This window comes from Cryptomeria japonica, chromosome 5, assembly GCF_030272615.1.
Source record: "Cryptomeria japonica chromosome 5, Sugi_1.0, whole genome shotgun sequence".
Taxonomy (NCBI): Eukaryota; Viridiplantae; Streptophyta; class Pinopsida; order Cupressales; family Cupressaceae; genus Cryptomeria; species Cryptomeria japonica.
Genome location: NC_081409.1, coordinates 175,941,736 through 175,961,328, shown reverse-complemented (window position 1 = coordinate 175,961,328; position 19,593 = coordinate 175,941,736). Strand labels below are relative to the sequence as shown.

The following is a 19,593-nucleotide window of genomic DNA, read 5'->3' as shown; positions in this document are numbered from 1 at the left end:
TCTTTGAAAGTGGCGGTGGTACCACCGTACAGTGGAACCACCATGCGGTGAAACCATCGTACGGTGAGACTACCGTGCAGTGGATCCCTTTGCGGTGGAACCACCGTACATTGGACCACGTGCGGTGGAACCACCGTACGGTGGACCACTGACGACGGAGGACACCTGCGGTGGAATACCACCGTACAGTGGACCCACGTATGGTTGAACTGCGGTGGAATACCACCGTACAGTGGACCCACGTACGATTGAACTACGTTGGGCGTGCGAAAGGAAGACCGTACAGTGTGGACGGTTGGTCATGTTGTTCGTATGGTGTGATCCGTACAATGGAGGGGTGACCGTACGGTAAGGAGGGTGTTGACCGCACGGGAAGGTGGTCGTACGATTGGAGGTGTCAGTGTTGTTGTTGACCATATGGGGAGGTTGTATGGCTGGGGTGCCATCGAGGACATTACAGTGGAAAAAAAAAACGAAGACCAAATTGAAAAATCATTCGATGACGTCTGGAGCCAGGATGCTGAAAATATTAGAGTGGAGAAGGGTTTTGGCATCTTAAAATATCACAGAAATGATGTGCGCCATGGACTTTCGTATGGTTCTGAGGGTTGTAAATTGGTGTTGGCGGCGGGGGCGCTGCCCCTCGACCCCGCTGGCGGCACTGCCCCCAGACCCCCAATTTATTTTTGAGCTACAATACACTTTTTGAGTTGGGCGAAGGGCATCAAAGAAGGCAAGGTAAGTGTTGGGTTGTCCCGTACAGTGAGAAAGAAGCCTAAAGCTAAGCAGTGGTAGGGAAGCCATAAGCCGTAGAGGGAGACGGATTTGGAGGTTGCGAACAAACAGAGTCTGAGGGAAGGCATTGTAGGCACGCGAAGTCATACGGCACCAGGAAGTTATTCAGTTCAGTTATCAACCTTTGGGGAGTGTGATGAAGGATTTGAGGCGTCTCCTAGCCTTTGTGCCCGAAGGTTGTGGCCCCTTCCCGGCATGAATGGTACGCTTTGAGGAACTCGGGTATGTCTCGGCTGGACGAGAGGTTGCCTTAGTGGATGCACAGAGGGCTCGGGAGGAGCTAACCACCAGGTTGGAGGCAGGAGTAGCGTGAGACTTAGCTCAGCGTACCCAAGAGTTGGATATCGAGAGGGCAACACGGGTGGCTATTGAGGACAAATTGGCTAGGGAGACAGTATCATCTGAGTAGCAGTTGGTGGAGGCTGAGACTGAAAAGCTTGTTTTGCAGACAAGTTTGGTTTAGGCACCGAAGAACTGTGATGTCAAGGAAAAAAAAAAAAGAACTCCTTGCGGAAGCAATAATGGTGACATCCGCACTTGAGCATCGGATGGTAGCAAAAAAGAGTTTTCAGGCAAGGATGCAACAGGTGTATAAGTTCCGTGCTCGACTAGCGTCAGCAGTTCTCTACCTTGGTTCTGTTTAATGTCATCTCTATTTTGTATTAAGTCATCCGGAGACGACTTCTTTTCTTGGGGGGGATGATGTTGCCGGGAATGTTTATGTTGTCGTCAGTAATAATGAGTTATGACAATCAATTAGTTAGTCGTCCCGAAGGGCAATTGGACACGACAGTTGGTCGCACCCCTTCGGGTATTATATATTGCATACCGTTCCTTCTTAGTATCATCATGATAATCGTATCTGGGTTTAATGTTATAAGCACTTGATGTACATGGACTGTTGAATTAATACAGAAACTGGTTCTTTAATATATTTCCATTATGTTCTGTGCATTTGCTTTCTGCATTTAATCATTTACCGTATGTGGCAAACAGTTGTCTGTTTAGTTTAGGTGTCTTGAGTAGGAGCCTCCATTTGTGAGAAGGGTGTCTGTGTTGTTTCTCACACATTGGCAATATCCTGGATCTTATGTTAGACTCATTTCTTAGATATCTATTCATGAAGCGCTCAGAATCTGAGGTTGTTCCTCTCCAGCTTTATCATCTGATCAGGACCTGTATTTGACTTGGAAGGGAATCATTTTCTGTATCTTGATGCCGATATCTGTTGATTACTATATCTTCACACATTAATAGACTCCGAATCATTATGGTTTTCAAGCAAAGCTGTGATTGGTGAAAAATCTAAAATCTGACTTCAGCGCCACCGCAATCCTCAAACCCTAGTAAGCTTCGTTGCTTACAAGCCAAAGAAATTGACAAAATGAAAAAGCAATATCAAAAAAGAAAAAATGAGAAAATGAAAGAGAAAAATCAAATAAAAAAATTTTAAAAAAAATACAAAAATTAAAAAAAAAATTAAATGAAATGAAATATCAAAATTGGCTAATGGGAATATGCGAGTAACTCCATCAGGGCTATGGACGCCCGGCTGGCAATGGAGCGATGTTCGTGAGATTGCGGCGATAACATCGTCGGGGCTATAGACATCTGACTGGCAGTGAGGCTCTATATAGGATGCTTATGAAGTTTAGATATACTACGTAGCCGATCACAGGAGAACCTGAAGGTCATAATTGTCTTGTCGAGAGGAATGAATACACTTGCACACACCTAGGTAATCAAAGACTAAGTGTCTAGATCTGGTTAAGGATTTTCCCTCCACTTTGAGTACATTTTCTAATCTCTTGATAAGTTAGGTTGAATTTTCCAAGGGTTCTAAGTGTCAATTGAGTCTTTATCTCTGAAATGTAGAGGAACATTTATTCAAGGTGGCGCTAGATGTTGTGACGTATTCACACATCGCCCCATTATAAATGGGGACCCCTACTTTTTGCTTTCTAGGGTTTGCTTTCTTGGTCTTTTAGGGTTTTTGTCTGTTAGCCTTTGCATGATGAGTGCTGTCAGGGGGATCGCTGGATGGGAGGCTCTGCTTGAGCTAGGATGAGTCAGTAGATTCTCCAAGTTAGGGTTTCTTTCAAGGTCTTCCTCAGGCTTAGTTTTGCTAGTGGTGTCCCGTTTGAGTTCGAGGAACTCAGTGAGTGGTTGAGCAAATTTGGCTAAGACATGGAAGGAATGAATCAAAGATCAAGACTAAGGCAAAGTCAAGTGGAAAAGGAGGTGAATTAAGCCCAAAATGAGGATTTCGCTCCTAACCCTTCCAACGGGTCCAAGGTGAATTTCTCTACAAGACACTCCACCTCGACCCGGGCTCTGAGCTAATCCTTTCCTAGGTTTGAATGAAGGAAAAGGAACTTGTTTGAATCAAGAAATGTGAAAATGAAGTCAGGATTTGAGACCAAATATGATTTTCGCTCCTGACCCTTCCAAAGGGTCCAAAGCGAAATTCATGTAAAACCCTATTTTTCACCAAATTCTTGGGCTAGATGTCAACTTGAAGAGCAAGTTCATGTGGTCATGATGGAAGGAAACCTAATGAAGTTTGTCCAAGGTATGAAGAGGGGAAAATAAGTGAGAAATTAGCTCAAAAGGTAAATTTCGCTCCTGACCCTTCCAAAGGGTCCAGAGCGAAATTCCAAGAAGACACCTATTCTTCACCTTATTTACACTAAAAGTCTTGTTCCTTGGAAATGTGGTGAAGGTTTTGATATGTTCTTGCCTAAGAAGTGTTTGAAAGCATTAAGAGATGAAGATTTGAACCTAAGGCATTGATTTTGCTCCTGACCCTTCCAAAGGGTCCAGATCAAAATCTACCTTTTCTCCACTTTGCTCAAGGATATGACCAAAATTGTAGACTTTTGAGGCATAGATGAGAAGGTTTTGATGTATATTTTCCTTGGAGAGGAGGTTTTAGACCTTGGGATGATGAAAATCAACCTAAAAGGAGAATTTCGCTCCTGACCCTTCCAAAGGGTCCAAAGCGAAATCTTCCATTTTCCCTTCCTTTGGCCTTAAAAACCTAGTTTGACCTTGCCTAGACCCAGTTGGATGATGGATTGTCTGGATTGCGAAAAGAGGAAGTTGATTTGATCAAGTTCGAAAGGGAATGAGATGAAACGAAGTGAGAAACTAGCCAAGGATAGGGATTTCGCTACTGACCCTTCCAAAGGGACCAGAGCGAAAATCCCTTTAAACTTCAAATTCTCATTTATCAAGGCCAAATTCCTAGTTTCTAAGGCATGTTAGGAGGTGTTTTTTGAATGTTCTAGCCTTAGGGAGTGAGTAAAGGTGAAAAGATGAATAATTCTAGCCTAGAGGGTAAATTTCGCTTCTGACCCTTCCAAAGGGTCCAGAGCGAAATTCTTGAAAGCACTCATTTTCCACTTTGCCAAAGTTAGGACCAAGATGGAGATGCAAGGAGAGTGGTCTATGTTTGCTCCCAAAACAAGATTGAAGTTTGAAAAATGAACAATCTAGCCCAAATCATGATTTTCGCTCCCGTCCCTTCTGAAGGGTCCAGAGCGAAAATCCTCCTAGACCTCATTCCCTTCCTTGTTTGACCAAATTTTAATATCCAAGGCATGATGAGAGGAAGAATGGACATGTTTTTTGCCTTTGAAAATGATTGAAGCATTGTAGAGTGAGGATTGTAGCCTAGAGGGTGAATTTCGCTCCTAACCCTTCCAAAGGGTCCAAAGCGAAATTCCTTGAAAACCTTTTTTTTTTTAACCCTGCTTGGGCTTAAAACCTTGTTCCTTGGGTGAAGAGGGATGAAATTTTACCTTGCAATGAAGATTGGGATTGAAAGGATGAAGAATCAAGTCTAGAAAGGGAAATTCGCTCCTGACCCTTCCAAAGGGTCCAAGGCGAAATTTCACAAAAACACCTTTTTTCCCAATTTTATGCTAAGTCAGATGTGGGCTAGAGTATTGTCAAGTTGAGAGATGTTTTGAGGCATGACTTTGACTTATTGGTGATCATCAAGCTTGAAGGAATTGAGTCAAATCAAGAATTTCACTCCTGACCCTTCCAGAGGGTCCAAAGTAAAATTCCTATAATCACCTATTTTCCCTTCAAAATAAGTTAAATCCTTGGCTTTCATGGCATACATAGAACGGAGGTGGCTTGACCTTGCCTTTGAAGGAGAATTAAAGTTGAAAAGATGGAGGAATAAGCTCAAATCATGAATTTCGCTCCTGACCCTTCGAAAGGGTCCAGAGCGAAATTCTTCAAAGCACCTATTTTCTCCTTGGATGAGGTCAAAACTTTGGTTCCTATGGCGTATATGGAAGTGGAGTGATGTATTTTTGCTTGGCAATGTAGATTGGAGTTCAAGAAATGAAATGTCAAGCCTAGAGTGTGAATTACGATCCTGACCCTTCCAAAGGGTCCAGAGCAAAATTCTCCAAATCTCTCTTTTTTCCTCAATTTTATGCCAAGTCTAGTGTGGATCAAGATTGAAGGTGTCCTTAGGCATGTCCTTGAATTGCCAAGAGTCATCAAATATGAAGAAATGAGCTCAAAACAAGATTTTCACTCCTGACCCTTCCAAAGGGTCTAGAGCGAAAATCCTAAAACCCATCCTATCCTCCAAAAATTTGTGCCAAGCCAGGCCTAGACCTTGGGCATGCCCCTAGGATTGCCCTTGAATGGTTTGTTGCCTTCAAAAATGCAAATTTTAAGTTAAAACTTGAATTTCACTCCTAACCCTTCCAAAGGGTCCAAAGCGAAATTCTCTAAATCAACCATTTTCTCCTTGAGTGAAGCTAAACTTTGATACCTATGGCAGGTTTGAAGGTGGAGTGAGGTATTCTTTGCCCTACAAGATGAATTGAACTGAGGGAAATGAAGAATTGAGACCTAAAACTTGAATTTCGCTCCTAACCCTTCCAAAGGGTCCAGGGCGAAATTCACAAAATGTCCTTTTTTTCTTCAAGTTTGAGCTAAGCCAGGATAGTGGTCAAGGAGGATTGGACTTGGAGATTGCCACAATCATGCGTTTGAGTAGGTTTTGAGTCCAAGAGGTAAGGATTTTGACCTAAAGAAGGAATTTCGCTCCTAACCCTTCCAAAGGGTCCAGAGCGAAATTCTCATCATCACCTAATTTGCCCATGTTAGAAGCTAAAGAATTGAATCCCTAGGCTTTGTTGAACTAAAACTAGCATATGCTCACCTTTAAGAAGATTTTGGAGTGAAAAAATGAGGCAATTAAGACAAAATCAAGGAAATCGCTCCTGACCCTTCCAAAGGGTGCAGGGTGAAATCCTTGGAAACTCCTATTTTTCACCTTGTTTGGGCCAAGCAAAGAGCTAGTCATGAGATAATGTTGAAAAGAGGTCTAAATTGGGCAAAATAGCAAATTTCACTCTTGACCCTTCCAAAGGGTCCAAGGCGAAATTCTTATAGGGCCTGTCCCTATGAAAGATTTTGAACGAACTTTATTTTAAAGTCTTTTTGTTGATGATTTAAGGTGAAAATGCTTTGTTGAAATGAACATATCATATGTAATTAATCACCTTTTGGTTTATTTTGCAGATGGAGAAAACCAAGCCAGGGCAAGGACGACCTCTTCCAGTCCAGCATCATCAAGGACGACCAATTCCAGTCCAGCATCGTCAAGAACGTTCCACAAGCATTGGAAGACTCAAGGTGTTCGAGGAATTGCCAGCTATTTCCAAAGCCCTTCACTTTGCCACACTAAGGATTCACAAGATGACCAAGAAAGGCTTTGCCACCACTCCCAGGCGGAGGTGTACTTCCAGAGAAGGATGACTTGACAATCAGGAAACTTCATCAGACACATGGGAGTCAAGGAGAGGTACTCCATTCATCAAACACATCAAAGACAGAGGAGAATCAACGAAGGTCGGTACCAGGGTCCGTTGAAGAAGCATATAGTTTCAGAAGAGTTAATCAAAGTTAGCTTCTCAGCCTCATCAAATTGAACATCAACCAAGTTACAAGTGTCAGACAAGGTGGCATCCCAGTCATCATTCCTCCAATTGGATTGGTCCACCTCAGCATGTCTAGATTCAATGTACCTGACTCATTGAGGACGGCACAAACTTCGAGGCACCTACCCCTGCTTCCTATTAATCCTCACCCTTGGAATGTAATTTTCTAATTGGCTAAGGAAGTTTGTTGTAACAAACCCTAATGAGGGTTTCTATCTTGTAATCCTAGCCATTGATTCTAAATCAATCAGAGTCGTCTGTTTGTAAAGGGCTCTCTATATAAAGCCCCGACTCCTCATTTGTAAAGGTAAATAGTTAATAGTTAGTTCATAGAGGTTAGAATAGCTATTGATCAATAGTGAATAGAATAGAAATTAGAGTAAAGTAGGAAGAGAAGGCAAGAAATTGTTGCCTTGATTGTAAATGAACCCCCTTTTCATTGAAGATATGGTGAAATGTGTCGTTTCTTTGCAATATGCATGGTCTCTTGTTGAATCTTCATTGTAGATTATAAATGATTAGATTGAATGAAAGAATTTATTGAATGTACTCGCATGGAATCTACCTAGTCCAAACTACTAGCCTTTTGCTGACTATAAGAGCGCCTTGCGTGGTCAACTGGCATAGAACAAGCTTAATCCCAAGTCATAACACCTCTGTTGTTCACGCATTATCTTGAATGGTGATCAGTATCTGATGGTGTACGATTTGGATATATTTGAAACATCCCTTAGAAGATCGCACTAAATTGGTGTTGAATTGTTCAACCTGATGGTGAGATCTAGCCCAGTAGGCCTACACCTAGTCATTCATCCATCTTCTCGCATTCTAGGTTGTAGAGTAGACTTCCTGAACCCTGTATCTTTTGCCATTTGTTTGTCTTCCTGTTAGTAAATAGGACTTGTGATTCCAGCAAATCAGACGTGCAGGTTATCGAATGTAAGTCCCCTTGTGATTCCAACAAAATCACATCATACCACGAAGAGCTTATCCACGAGTAGAGATCCTACATAACAGAACCTTGAAGTTTCTCCGATCGATCCTTCTGCGATATCTTCAACATTCGGGAGCTTTATTTAAGAGAGGATAAGGTACGTTTAGGTATTTTATTCTGTGTTCGCATGTGCATAAAAAACACATCAACACGTCCCCGCACATTTTCACTTTTATTTTCCCTGGCCTCAACTTGGCACTTGCTGGAATATAACTTGAAGGCAAATATGGGCCCACCTCCCTCCTTTACTAGTGAATATGGGTATGTGATGCGGATAACAGGCCCCACATTGTTTAAAACTGCGCCTTCATCTCTCAAACATGCATATCAATTATTTAAATCATAGAGAAGATTTAAATAATTAAACACTTATACCAACCTTGAGTACACTTGCAATGTTCATGGAATATGTCGAGTCCCTTGTGGGCCCGACTTAAAAAAAAATTTATTTGCAAACCTCTGAACTTTGAAACTGATCTGAAACCATTTAAACATGCAACTGGACCAAAAACATGCATCAGTAAATCACTGAAAAATGATTTTTCAACCCTTTGCAAAATGTCCAAATCAAGCCCAGGACCTCTGAAAACTGCCTTCAAAAACTAGTCAAATGACCTCATGAGACCATGCCACCTGACAGGAATGTAGTCTAATATATTGTGTATCACTCTGGAAAATGAATTGTCTTAATTCTTCCTAAGTTTTAAGATTTTAATCACCAAAGATCACTACTCAGCTGTTTCTGCACTGTCATCTATCAAAACCCTCTTCAAAGTCTGTTTCAAATCTGTCTCGAAAAAATAGCAAACGATGTCATGAGGGTCTGGGATCCTGCATATGAGCTCATTTAGCTACAAGGAATCACAGGAACCACTTGTCTTGATGAAACAATCATTTGGGTGCAAGTTATAAACGCTCAAAGTGAGCTCTGCTGAAAAGCATTTCACTGTGCAAAGTGCAGAAAGTGACAAATTGCAAATGATTTGGGCTCAAAAAACATGTCAAACGAGATCATGGGAATCTGAGAATGGACAGTAGGGCACAAAAAATTGCAGAGAACACAGGGGAACAAGCGATTCATCATGACAATCAACTGAGTGCAAGATGCAAGCCTCAAAAGTAGGCTACTCAGGCTTTTCTAGAAATGCACACACAATGAACCTTCATGGACCCTTCAAACTGAGTGCTTGAAAAATGCATCCAATCTGATTGTGGGATGCTGCAACATAATCAATGGTGCTTACTAATAAGTGCTCAATACCTCCTCAAAGGTATTTTGCATGATAATCAATGGGCTTCAAAAGGTAGCTCTCCAAAGCAAGCTGCTTGGGCAAGATTCTGCAGGGGTGTCTCTGAGTGCTACAAGTAAATTTCTCAACATGGGACCCCAAAATTTAGCAAATTTTGGAGGTCCTAACAGGGCAAGCCACAATGGTGAATTCCTCTGCTTCATTGTTTGTGTTGTTCAAATGTGTGCCACAGTTACCATTACTAATCTTCCATCACAAGGCAACCAGCACCCACAATTCTCAAGTTGCTTTGAAATCACCATCAAAATTTAGCTTCCATGCGGCCGCTGAGGGAAGGAACCACTTGATATCAGTCCTTGTAACTTTTGGGTCTTTCCTTCTTTTAACTAGTATTATTTAATGAGGGGCCATTGTTTTAACAATCTCCAATCTTATTCTTTGAGCTTGAAGGAGCAAAAGCTTGGCCTGTACTAAAACCCATTCTAGATGGCTATCTCAATCTTAGAAACACAGTGCTCCCACTGGATATACTTATCCTAGAAGATTCTTCTGTTGTGCTCAAGCCAGATATTCAATAAGATTAAAAATGGGAGGCCACTCCATAGAGCCTTGAGTTGAGAGTTGATTAGAAACTACTTCAAAACTGCTGCTACAGAAGCAGGGCACGTCTTATAAGGGGTTTCACAAGGATGGATCGTCCCTTTTCAGAAATGGGGGTCTTTCCGGGACACCCTACAAAAGTAGGGCACATCTCCAAGATGTCCCCTCCTATTAGGGATGTTGGGGGGAAGACCTAGCATCCCTTATATGGCCTAGACAATCTTCGTGAAATCAGGAAGTCCCCTCAGTTCTCTATGTCATGGTAATGATTTTGATTCGTGTCAAAGCTTTAAACAAATGGACAACATGATGGCATGTAGAAATGGTTGACTTTGGAAGAAGCAGAGAATATTTATATGGTATTGGAAGCAAAATAGACAATTAAAACAACTGTTACTATTTTTGTTTACTTGGATGCACACTCTCGTCTTAACTTAAGGAAGTTGGTGTTCAAATAATTCTAACTTTGTAGTTCATCAACACCTTGTGCTAAGTAGAGAGTGTAGGATATGTTGAGAGTGGGGTGATGATGGATGCTATCAAGTTTTCATAAATTTGTGTCTTGCTGACTGCTGTAAGGGTTTTCTAAAAAGTAAAAAGCAGGAAAGAAAATAAATAGATTCAAGAATGACGATATTCCTATCTTCAAATGTGCAGCCCCCATCATTTAGACCTGTCAGATTCCCCAGCTTCACCACTAATTCTCTGAAGACAGCAATATCATCATTCTTGAATCTTTTTATTATTTATTTCATCATTCTTGAATCTTTTTATTATTTCTTTCATGTCTTAACTTTTTAGAAAATAGTTATAGCAGTCAGCCGAAATTCACAAATATTTATGAAGACTTGAAAACATCCATCAACAACTTTTTAGAAAATCCTTATAGCAGTCAGCAGAGATTCACAAATATTTATGAATACTTGATAACATCCATCAACACCCTACCCAAACTTTGCCAGCAATAGTGAGGATTTGACGTTGGAGAAAACATATGATAAAATTATGTAGCATGCACCACGAAGATCCATATGGTCTTGATTGACCTTAATTTGGACTTGGTAGTGAGGGGCCACCCCTCAACCCTGCTCTATATCACAACAGGGAAGAATCAGGGGAGCTGCCCCTCGACCCTGTTGGGGGCTTTTAAAAGAAAAAAATAGAATGTGTTTTCTCTATGTGTATATCACACATATATACACAAACATATACATACATACATATGTATTTATGTATCTATATGACTATATATTATATTTGTCCTGCCAGCTACTCTCTGTCTCCAATTTTATGTCTAAGATCCCCCTTCCCTCGGAACTGTTATGCATATTCAAATATAAACTTATATGTATGTGTATGTATATATTATACTTATATGCATAAATGTATGTGTATATGTCTATACATATAGATGTATACATCTGTGTGTAAAATATATATGTATGTATAAGTTTATAACTAAGTATATATTACATTTGTACCACCAGCCCCCCCACCATCCCTGAATTTGGGTCCGAGGTCTCCCCATCCCCCAAAACTGTTACTAACAACATCCCCCATCCCCAAAACTCTATGGAATAATGGTTTAATCTAAATATGGACCATGGTGTTTCCCTACCTTAAATGTTTCATCTCTATTGTATTCGGTATAATTTTTTTATTATTTTATGTAGTTTCATAATAAAGAGTATAAGATGAGCAGTGTTGTCTGCTAAAAATTAGTCAATACATTGGGATATAATATATATGCTTGCCTACATTAAGACTTCTAAAGCCCACACATGTGAAGACACACGTGAATCAGTGTCATTTCCTTCTTTAAAGTAATAAATATCGGTGAAATGCAGTCACTAGAGTTTACCATAAAGAATCCTAAATTCCAAAATCTTGTCTATTTCTACTTGAATACAAACTTTGGCTTGTATAGCTTTCTCCATGCACACATAGCGTGAGCATCACTCCCTTTAAGCCCTTGTATGTCCATGCAAGCACATATTTGTAAAATAAATATGTAGACTATGGTTGTTTCCAACATGGATGTCAATCATCTCTTATACTTATAGACTAAGCTTTGCCTTGTGCACCACATTCATTGACTTACATTTCGTGGGGTCCATGTCTCTGACCTTTTTTTGGCCAGAAAAGGAATGTGTGGCGCACTTTTGAGTTTTCAACTATGGCATTTCGACGTTGTAACTTGGTGAAGTAGGAAGGGCTATTGTCCTCAGCTACAGTCTCATGTTCTGGGAGGCTTAACATTATCTCTTTGGGCTATTATCTGTTATGACAAGAAGCAATGGCTCATATGTCACTTGTTTCACGCCATTGTCATTACCTCAATATACAAGCAGGAACAGAAAGACCTTGTAGTCTGTCATCTGTGAGCACAATAAACATTCTAATGTTTAGTATTTCTTTCTGATTTTCTCCACGAGGTTGGTTGCCAGGGGTGAGAGGACTTTCACTAATAGATGCTTACAAGTACAATCTCCAGTTGACCTTAGAAATTGTTACATTATTATGGCGCCTAAATGAGATAATCAAATATTCAATATTTATCAGATCTCAGTCGTATCTTGTGATTCTGTTATATGAATTTGATATACATAAAGGATTTTGTGTCAAACCCTCTCTTTCACATCCATAAAACCGTAAGAAGCTAAATATTTGGGGAGTAAGAATAGGTATCAATATGAATGTAAACAATAGCAAGACACACACTGGGCATATTTCCACTGAAAAAGCATTCTCATATCATACCCAACCTATGCTATGCAGAAAACCCATTTTTTAAATTATCCCAATATCAGTCATTATATATCTTGCAAGTCAGAAAAGAGGATCATGCCAAGAGGTCTAGTACTCAAACCTATTCAAATGCAACCAAAGTTTTCCATACATGGCAATTGCTTCCTGTTGACGTGTATTTTGTACACCATCATACACAGAATAAAATACCTAAGGGTATCTTATCCTCTCTTGAATAAAGTCGCTAACTGCTGAAGATTCGCATGAAGGATCAGTTAGGATGACTTCAAGGTTCCTTTTGGTAGGGTCTCTACATGTGGATAAGCTCGCTGTGGTATGATGTGATTTGCTGGAATCACAAGGGGACTTACATTGAACTTCCGATCTGCTTTGCTGGAACACAGGCTCTTACTAGCTTAGATTAAAAAATGGAAAAAGGATGGGGGTGAAGAGAGGATCTAATCTTAATACTAAGAATGTAGGAGCAATGATTGATTTTGATGAAACTCTAACTAGGTGTTGTTTTGACATCAATGGAACATCTACACAAGGCTAGTGCGATCTTCTATGGGAAGCTTTATGATGTTCAAATCATCACCGCAGCCATAGATACCATCCAAGTTGATGCATATCAATGGAGAGGCGACAAATTGAAATTGAGCTTGAGCTGAACGATTCCAGTTGACTACACAAGGCAAGTCTGCAATCAACAAACTGCTAGTAGTATGGGTATACGAATTTCACCATTAATCAAGCACATTTCCTCCATTCATCTAATTATCTACCATCTAAGATTGAAGACTTCAACAAGAAACCATGCAAATTGCAAGAAAACGACATATTTCACCATTACTTCAATGAAAATGGAGTTTGTTTACAATCAATGGCAACAATTTCTTGCCTTGTCCTCCTATTCTACTATCTATCTACTAACTACTTTCAACTATTTCTATCCTATCTCTCCAATTCTAATCTTTTACAAATGAAATGTCTGGGCTTATATAGTGCCCACAATACAATTTGATGGCTTAGATCAATTCAAGATCAATGGCCAAGATTTTACAATGAAAACCCTAATTAGGGTTTGTTACAACCATTACATAACATTTAATGCTTGACCAATGATAAAATTGTATTGCTTGGACACATGTCCTTTCTAGAAAAATCGACCAATGGATAACCGGGGTAGGTACATCGGAGTTTGTGCCACCTTCCATAAGTTAAATACATTGAATCTGGACATGCTGAGATGGACTCCACTGATTGGAGAAATGATGACTAGGACGCCACCTCACTTGACACCTGTAACTTGGTAGATATTCAACTTGATGTTGTTGAGAAGCTTGCTTTAATGAATTCATCTGGAACTATTTTGCTTCTTCAACGAGCCCTTGTTCTAACTCCTTGTGTCCTTGATGTGCAGGAAGATGATGTACCTCGCCTTGGAACACTGGATTGAAAGAGGTCTCGCCCATGTCTTGGCTTGATCGTCCTGGCGAAGACCGTCCTTGATCCGGCTTGATTTTCCTTGAAGAGACCTCCATTTGATGCCTACACAACATTTCAAAATTAGTAACATGATTTTGCAATACATAACATAAATTAGAGAGCAAATTTTTAGGAAACCTAATGATAAGTCCTTTGTTAACCATTTCCTAAAAACAATTGAGCTAAGGAAAAACAAAATTTCAAAATTCAAAATTAAGGCAATGACGATCAACGCTCAAAATCAAAACAAAAAATCCATATCGCCATACCTCTTTGAGAGCTTAACTCTAAAATGCAAAATAAAGGAATTCGCCCAGGCAAAATTTGAAATTCGATAGTCTTGATGTGATCTTCAAAAGAACGTTCCTCTTATCAACTTCGCCACCCTTCAAGTCTTGGACGTGATCTCCTCTTCAAGTTAGCAATTTCGCCATCTTTGATATGTCCTTGACGTGATCTCCAATGCCTTGGACAAGTTCGCACTTCCTTGGATAGTACTAGCGCCTTCCTTTGGATATAAATTCGCACCTCCTAGCTTGAAATGAAATTCGCACCACCTTGAACACAACTTCGCACTTCTCCCTTTGTCTTCCTTAAATCGCACTTGAGATGATAAAAATGATAATGTGAAAATAAAAATCTTTCACCTCCCTTTATAAGCGCTCATACCACCCATCCCCTCTAGGCCGACTCGGTAATTAATAAGGCAATTTAAATGATTTTCAAACAAATAACAAAGCCGACCTTGACAAAATAAATAAATACTAAGCGCTCCATAATAATTAATTAATTTGCCATCTTTTTAATTAATGAACTTCGATTTTTATTTTTTTACAAGGCAAAATAATTAATTAATATTAAGCGCAATATTTAAATGCTATTTTTAATAAAATATCGATTTTGTTAGCATTTAAATAAATTAAAAAATGTGTTTTAAGCGCCAAAATGAAAAAGTGAGAAGATACGTACCTCATCGCCCTGGTCCCTGACTGGGGGACAGGAGCGATCCATCAATTTGATCATAATTCTTGCATTTTTTACATCCAAGGTCTTCATTTCTACGTTGAATTTGCCATTTTCCTTGGGATCTTCGAACTTGATTGACTTATCCTTGCGATTGAATGTCCTTTTGTGGTGATATCGCCCTGGTCCCTTGAAGAGGGACAGGAGCGATCCTTATGTCCTGGCTCAAATTGGCAAGTTTTTGATCTTCGTTTTTCGTTCATTGCCTTCCAAAGGACGTCCCTGACCTAGGCTATCTTTGCATTGTCTTGATTTTGTCGGAACATGAGTGTTTTAGTAAAAATCGCCTTGGTCCTTGTCCAAAGGACAGGAGCGATATGAGTTCCTTGGCTCATTTGATAACACTTTTACGTTCAAAACTCTTGCATATCATCTTCAAAAGACACCTTATACCTTGTATGACCTTGCAAAACATTGACTCAACGTGATTTTTGCATGAATTAGCCAATATATTCAACATCGCTCTGGTCCCTTCCTGAGGGACAAGAGCGAACTTCATGATTTTGAGCTTGTCATTGCCTCGTTCAACTTGTCATCGCTATCATCGTGCAAAATAAAGTTCCTTGATCCTTCGTGATCACTTGATGCTTGATAAACTTTCAAATTTTATGCCTTTATGCAAATTTCGCTCTGGTCCCTCCCTGAGGGACAGGAGCGAACTGGGAATCTTGGTGTAAATTCTTCAATGTTAGCAACCTTTGATACTTTGCGCTTGATTAGGACGGCTTAAAATGTCTTCACCACCTTGTATTCGAACTTGGAGTGTCTTGAACTTAAAGGAACGGCATCATACTTATCATATCGCCCTGGTCCCTTGGAGAGGGACAGGAGCGATCTTGCTCTTGTAGGCTCCATCTCACTTTGTCATCTTCGAAAATTATCTTCAACGGATCCGTTGTACCTTCTTCCATCCATCCACGCCTTGAGATCCATCCAAACTGGGCAAGAAAATCATCTACAACAGAAATCGCTCTGGTCCCTTCCTGAGGGACAGGAGCGAACTTAAGCATTTAGGGTCCTTGCTGACGTTTCATAATCTTCAATTTATCTTCAATGAGTTCATTTCATCGTCTTCCTGGCCTTCAAACATAAAACTCGCTTGATCTTTGCCTAGTACATGCCCTATGAAGGATTTCGCTCTGGTCCCTTGGAGAGGGACAGGAGCGCATCGCCTTGGTCCTCCTGAGAGGGACAGGAGCGAAATTCGCTCTGGATCCTTAGTGAAGGACAGGAGCGAAATTTGACTTTTCGAACTCTCTATCAGGATAATTTTTATGGAATATAACATTTAAGTATAAGTGACTTTAAGTTATATTCCATATATACTTTCAGGATGTTTGAGAGTGGTTTCAGACCTCCAGGAGTTATATTGCAAAATCTAGTTTTTGGAGGTTTTTTCAGTTTCCAGACTTAGTCAAATTCAGGATCAGGACATTCCAGACTTAGCCAAATTTTCAGGATCAGGACATTCTAGCCAGACTTGCTACCCTGTTGATCTCCCCGACAGCGCTTCAAGTTATATTCATTTGATAAAATGCACCTCTTTGGACCTTTTCACATCGTCAAGACGTTAAAATCCTGCAAGGACAAAGCAAAATCTGATTTGTAGCTCCGGTCTTTCACTGAGGGACAGGAGCGATTTTTTCTCCTGGAGGCATTTCTGTGCTCATGAAAATCTTCAATTTATATTCAATGGAAAGATCTCGTCTTTCTCCATCACTTCCAATTCGTAATTCATCTGGACTCTGCAGGAATAGTAAGATATTTGAAAACGAGCTCCCGTCCTTTACTGAGGGACAGGAGCGATTTTGCTCCTACAGGCCAAAATAACATGATTTTACACATTTTAACACTTCACAAGGCAAAAACAAATCATTTCCAATGCCCAGGATCAAATATCAAAAAAGTCAAAATTTGGTCAAAATTACTCAATTGGACAAAATTCATGTTTCATCATCAACACTTAGACAAATTTAGACTCTGCGTTCAAAATTCCAATTGAAAATAGACCATTCTGGCGAATTCATTTCATTCAAAATTACATCCTACAAAAGGAAATTCAAAAAGCTCTCAAAACCGACCGGATTCAAACCAAAACCCTAAAAAGCAAAGCGAAAACGAGCAAAATGAGCAAAAAAACATGGGTCCCCATTTGCAATGGGGCGATGTGTGAAAACGTCACAACACTTCCCTAAAGAGATCTTTTGCAAACTCACACTCTTTTAAAAGCATAAAGTTGGAACAAGTGAATAAGTTCCTTTCAAGTACCTGTAGTGGCCTGCTTTGATACTTGCTCTGCAGACTTCTTCACATCAGTCCATGGCACTTTCTCCAATCCAGTAGCTGCCTCGTTCAAAAGCTTCCAAACACAATATACAACAGTTAGTGGGTGCAACACCCTCAACATGCATCCTTAGTTCCACTCTCAACTCAAAAGGCAAAAGTCGGGATGATAAACCATAAACCCACTTGGAAAATAAGGACAATTTCAAAAGTTAATTATCTATACCCTAATTTATGGTCACTGGGCATAGCCTACTGTGCTTCAACCAATAACCAACCAGTATAAGAAGCAGGATTTCCGAAAGCTCGAAAAGTATAATGGTTTAGAAGATATCAACGTAAATCCCTTTTAACTCTAAAAATCAATTTGGCATACATGTAGCAGAAAAATTAGTATGGTAAGAGACAGAGTTGCTTACCATGAATGTTCGATCGATGGCTTGGGTGCAGTTCGTTAGAGTTCGTTGGAATTCCTTCTCTACAGATTTACCCATTTCTCTGCTCACCTATTCAACAAAATTGCTCACTGCTCTGCCTCACTCGACTCCATCCGCATTCCAAATCGAGGTAATAACTTTTACAAGCATACAGTTTGTATTGCCCCACCGTCTACAGGTGGGCATTGACACCGCACACTTTTTTAACTGTAGGGTAAAATGACTTCTTAGGTTAACATGTAGTGCAACATTATATTAGAGGGGATAGAAGTTATGGAAGCAATTTAGATGGAGATTTACTTTTCATCTTAAAATGTTTTAATACTTTTTTGGGAAAAAATTATAATTTTTTTTATGAAGGGATCTTTATTCATAAAGTCATTTTAGTTATTTGAAATGGGTGCATGAGTTTATTCCGGCCTCATCTTTTATGATGTTGAAGCCTTAGAGCTCATTGAGAACTATTCAACTTCACCAAGAGCAAGGATTTATTGACAAAATTATAAAATTTAGTAGAAGGATGGTTTCTAGTTTAGCTAAAATATGTATTTTAATGAAATGATTGTTTCTAGTTTAGTTGTATGTTTATTCATCATAGTAGAATATGTTTAAAAGGATAGAGATGTTAATTCTATGTAATTTAGTTGTTTTTCTCACTAACTATTGGATCAATAGAGAGCACATTGACAATTTTTTTATTACAATAAATTTTTGTTGGAGACAAATAATTTTTTCATTGAATCAAACCCTTAATTACATAGAAAATAATATGAAATGTATACAATTTATTAAATGCAGACTTTATAGGATAGAAATCAATGAAATAACTTCTAGTCCAAAGTAGTTAAAAAATAATTAGAACTAAGATTCATATATCATAATTGAAATTCTAACTCATTTGAAATTGATTAGAACTAAACTATAACATGTTTGAAATGGTATTGTTGATTGTGATATTAGCACAAACAATAGGAGGAGGTTCGAAATGGATCTCCTCTCTATTGAAAAATGAGATTCCTCACTCCAAGGTTACAGAAAGCTAGGTCTTAGCTGTACGAGGCAGATCAGTAGGAACAATGTGGATGTGTTCAAAGTGGTCACTAGTGTTTAACAATTCAAGCAAAGAATTTGAGAATGGGATTGTCACCATCTTCTCACAATTTAAATGATCATTTTTGGTGTTTTCTGATGTAAAACTTGTACAAATCAAGTAATGCCAACTAAATATATTCTAACTAACTAAATTGATTTGGAAAACTAATATATTGGTGATCTACGAAATAAAATGGAAAAGTAAAGGGAGTACAAGAAAGAATGTAAAGATAACTTGAAACAAGTTCGGACAATTCCAATCATATAGTAACTTGCCACTTGTGACAATTAAACTAGATCAAGAGAAACCATATAAACATAAATCAGAATATCATAATGCATGTAAATATGATGCAATCACCAAAGGAATTAAACTAAGTTATAGATTTTCAAAATTCAACAAACTACACAGCCATACCCCTATGCACATATCAGACGAGATTATTTTTAAGCACTTCAAAACATGATCTAACCAAGTTATCTTTGCAACTAAATCACCATATAATCAACAATATCATCTAATGAATCTGGTTGTTCATCATCAACACAAATAGGAAATGTTGAAACTTGAACTTTATTCATTCAAATTTCACAAGTTTGGTAGAAATTTCACACCAAAATTACATAATCATTCCACTATAATGTATATATCAAGAATCCAACCCTTTTTGAGTTAGAATGAAGGGTTTATATAAGAATTACAATGTGTAGTTTGCAAACCCCGAACTAGGGTTTCTGGGCAAAATTGAGGGTCAAAATTTATTGAAAAATGAATAAAACTACCTCTAAACTACTCTAGAACTCAAGAAAACTACTCATAAATCTTGTGAAAGAGGTATATGACCAGTTTGGGACACCAAATATGGAGAAAACAAGCTCTTTTTGTCACTTTTTGATTGTCGGTTAAC

The 19,593-nt window shown here is 39.1% G+C and overlaps 1 protein-coding gene across 1 annotated transcript in view; it reads right to left on the bottom strand.

Moving 5' to 3' along the window:
• The window catches only part of LOC131043442 (uncharacterized), a 37,221-nt gene extending 19,391 nt beyond the window's left edge, over positions 1–17,830 (bottom strand). The window contains exons 1-2 of the mRNA XM_057976639.2: positions 17,576–17,830; positions 17,142–17,232 (exon numbers count right to left, since the gene is read on the bottom strand). Of these exons, the coding sequence (XP_057832622.1) occupies positions 17,142–17,232; positions 17,576–17,650 (166 nt within the window). The 5' untranslated portion in view covers positions 17,651–17,830. The remainder of the gene's footprint in view (positions 1–17,141; positions 17,233–17,575) is intronic.
• Between the last annotated feature and the right edge of the window lie 1,763 nt (positions 17,831–19,593).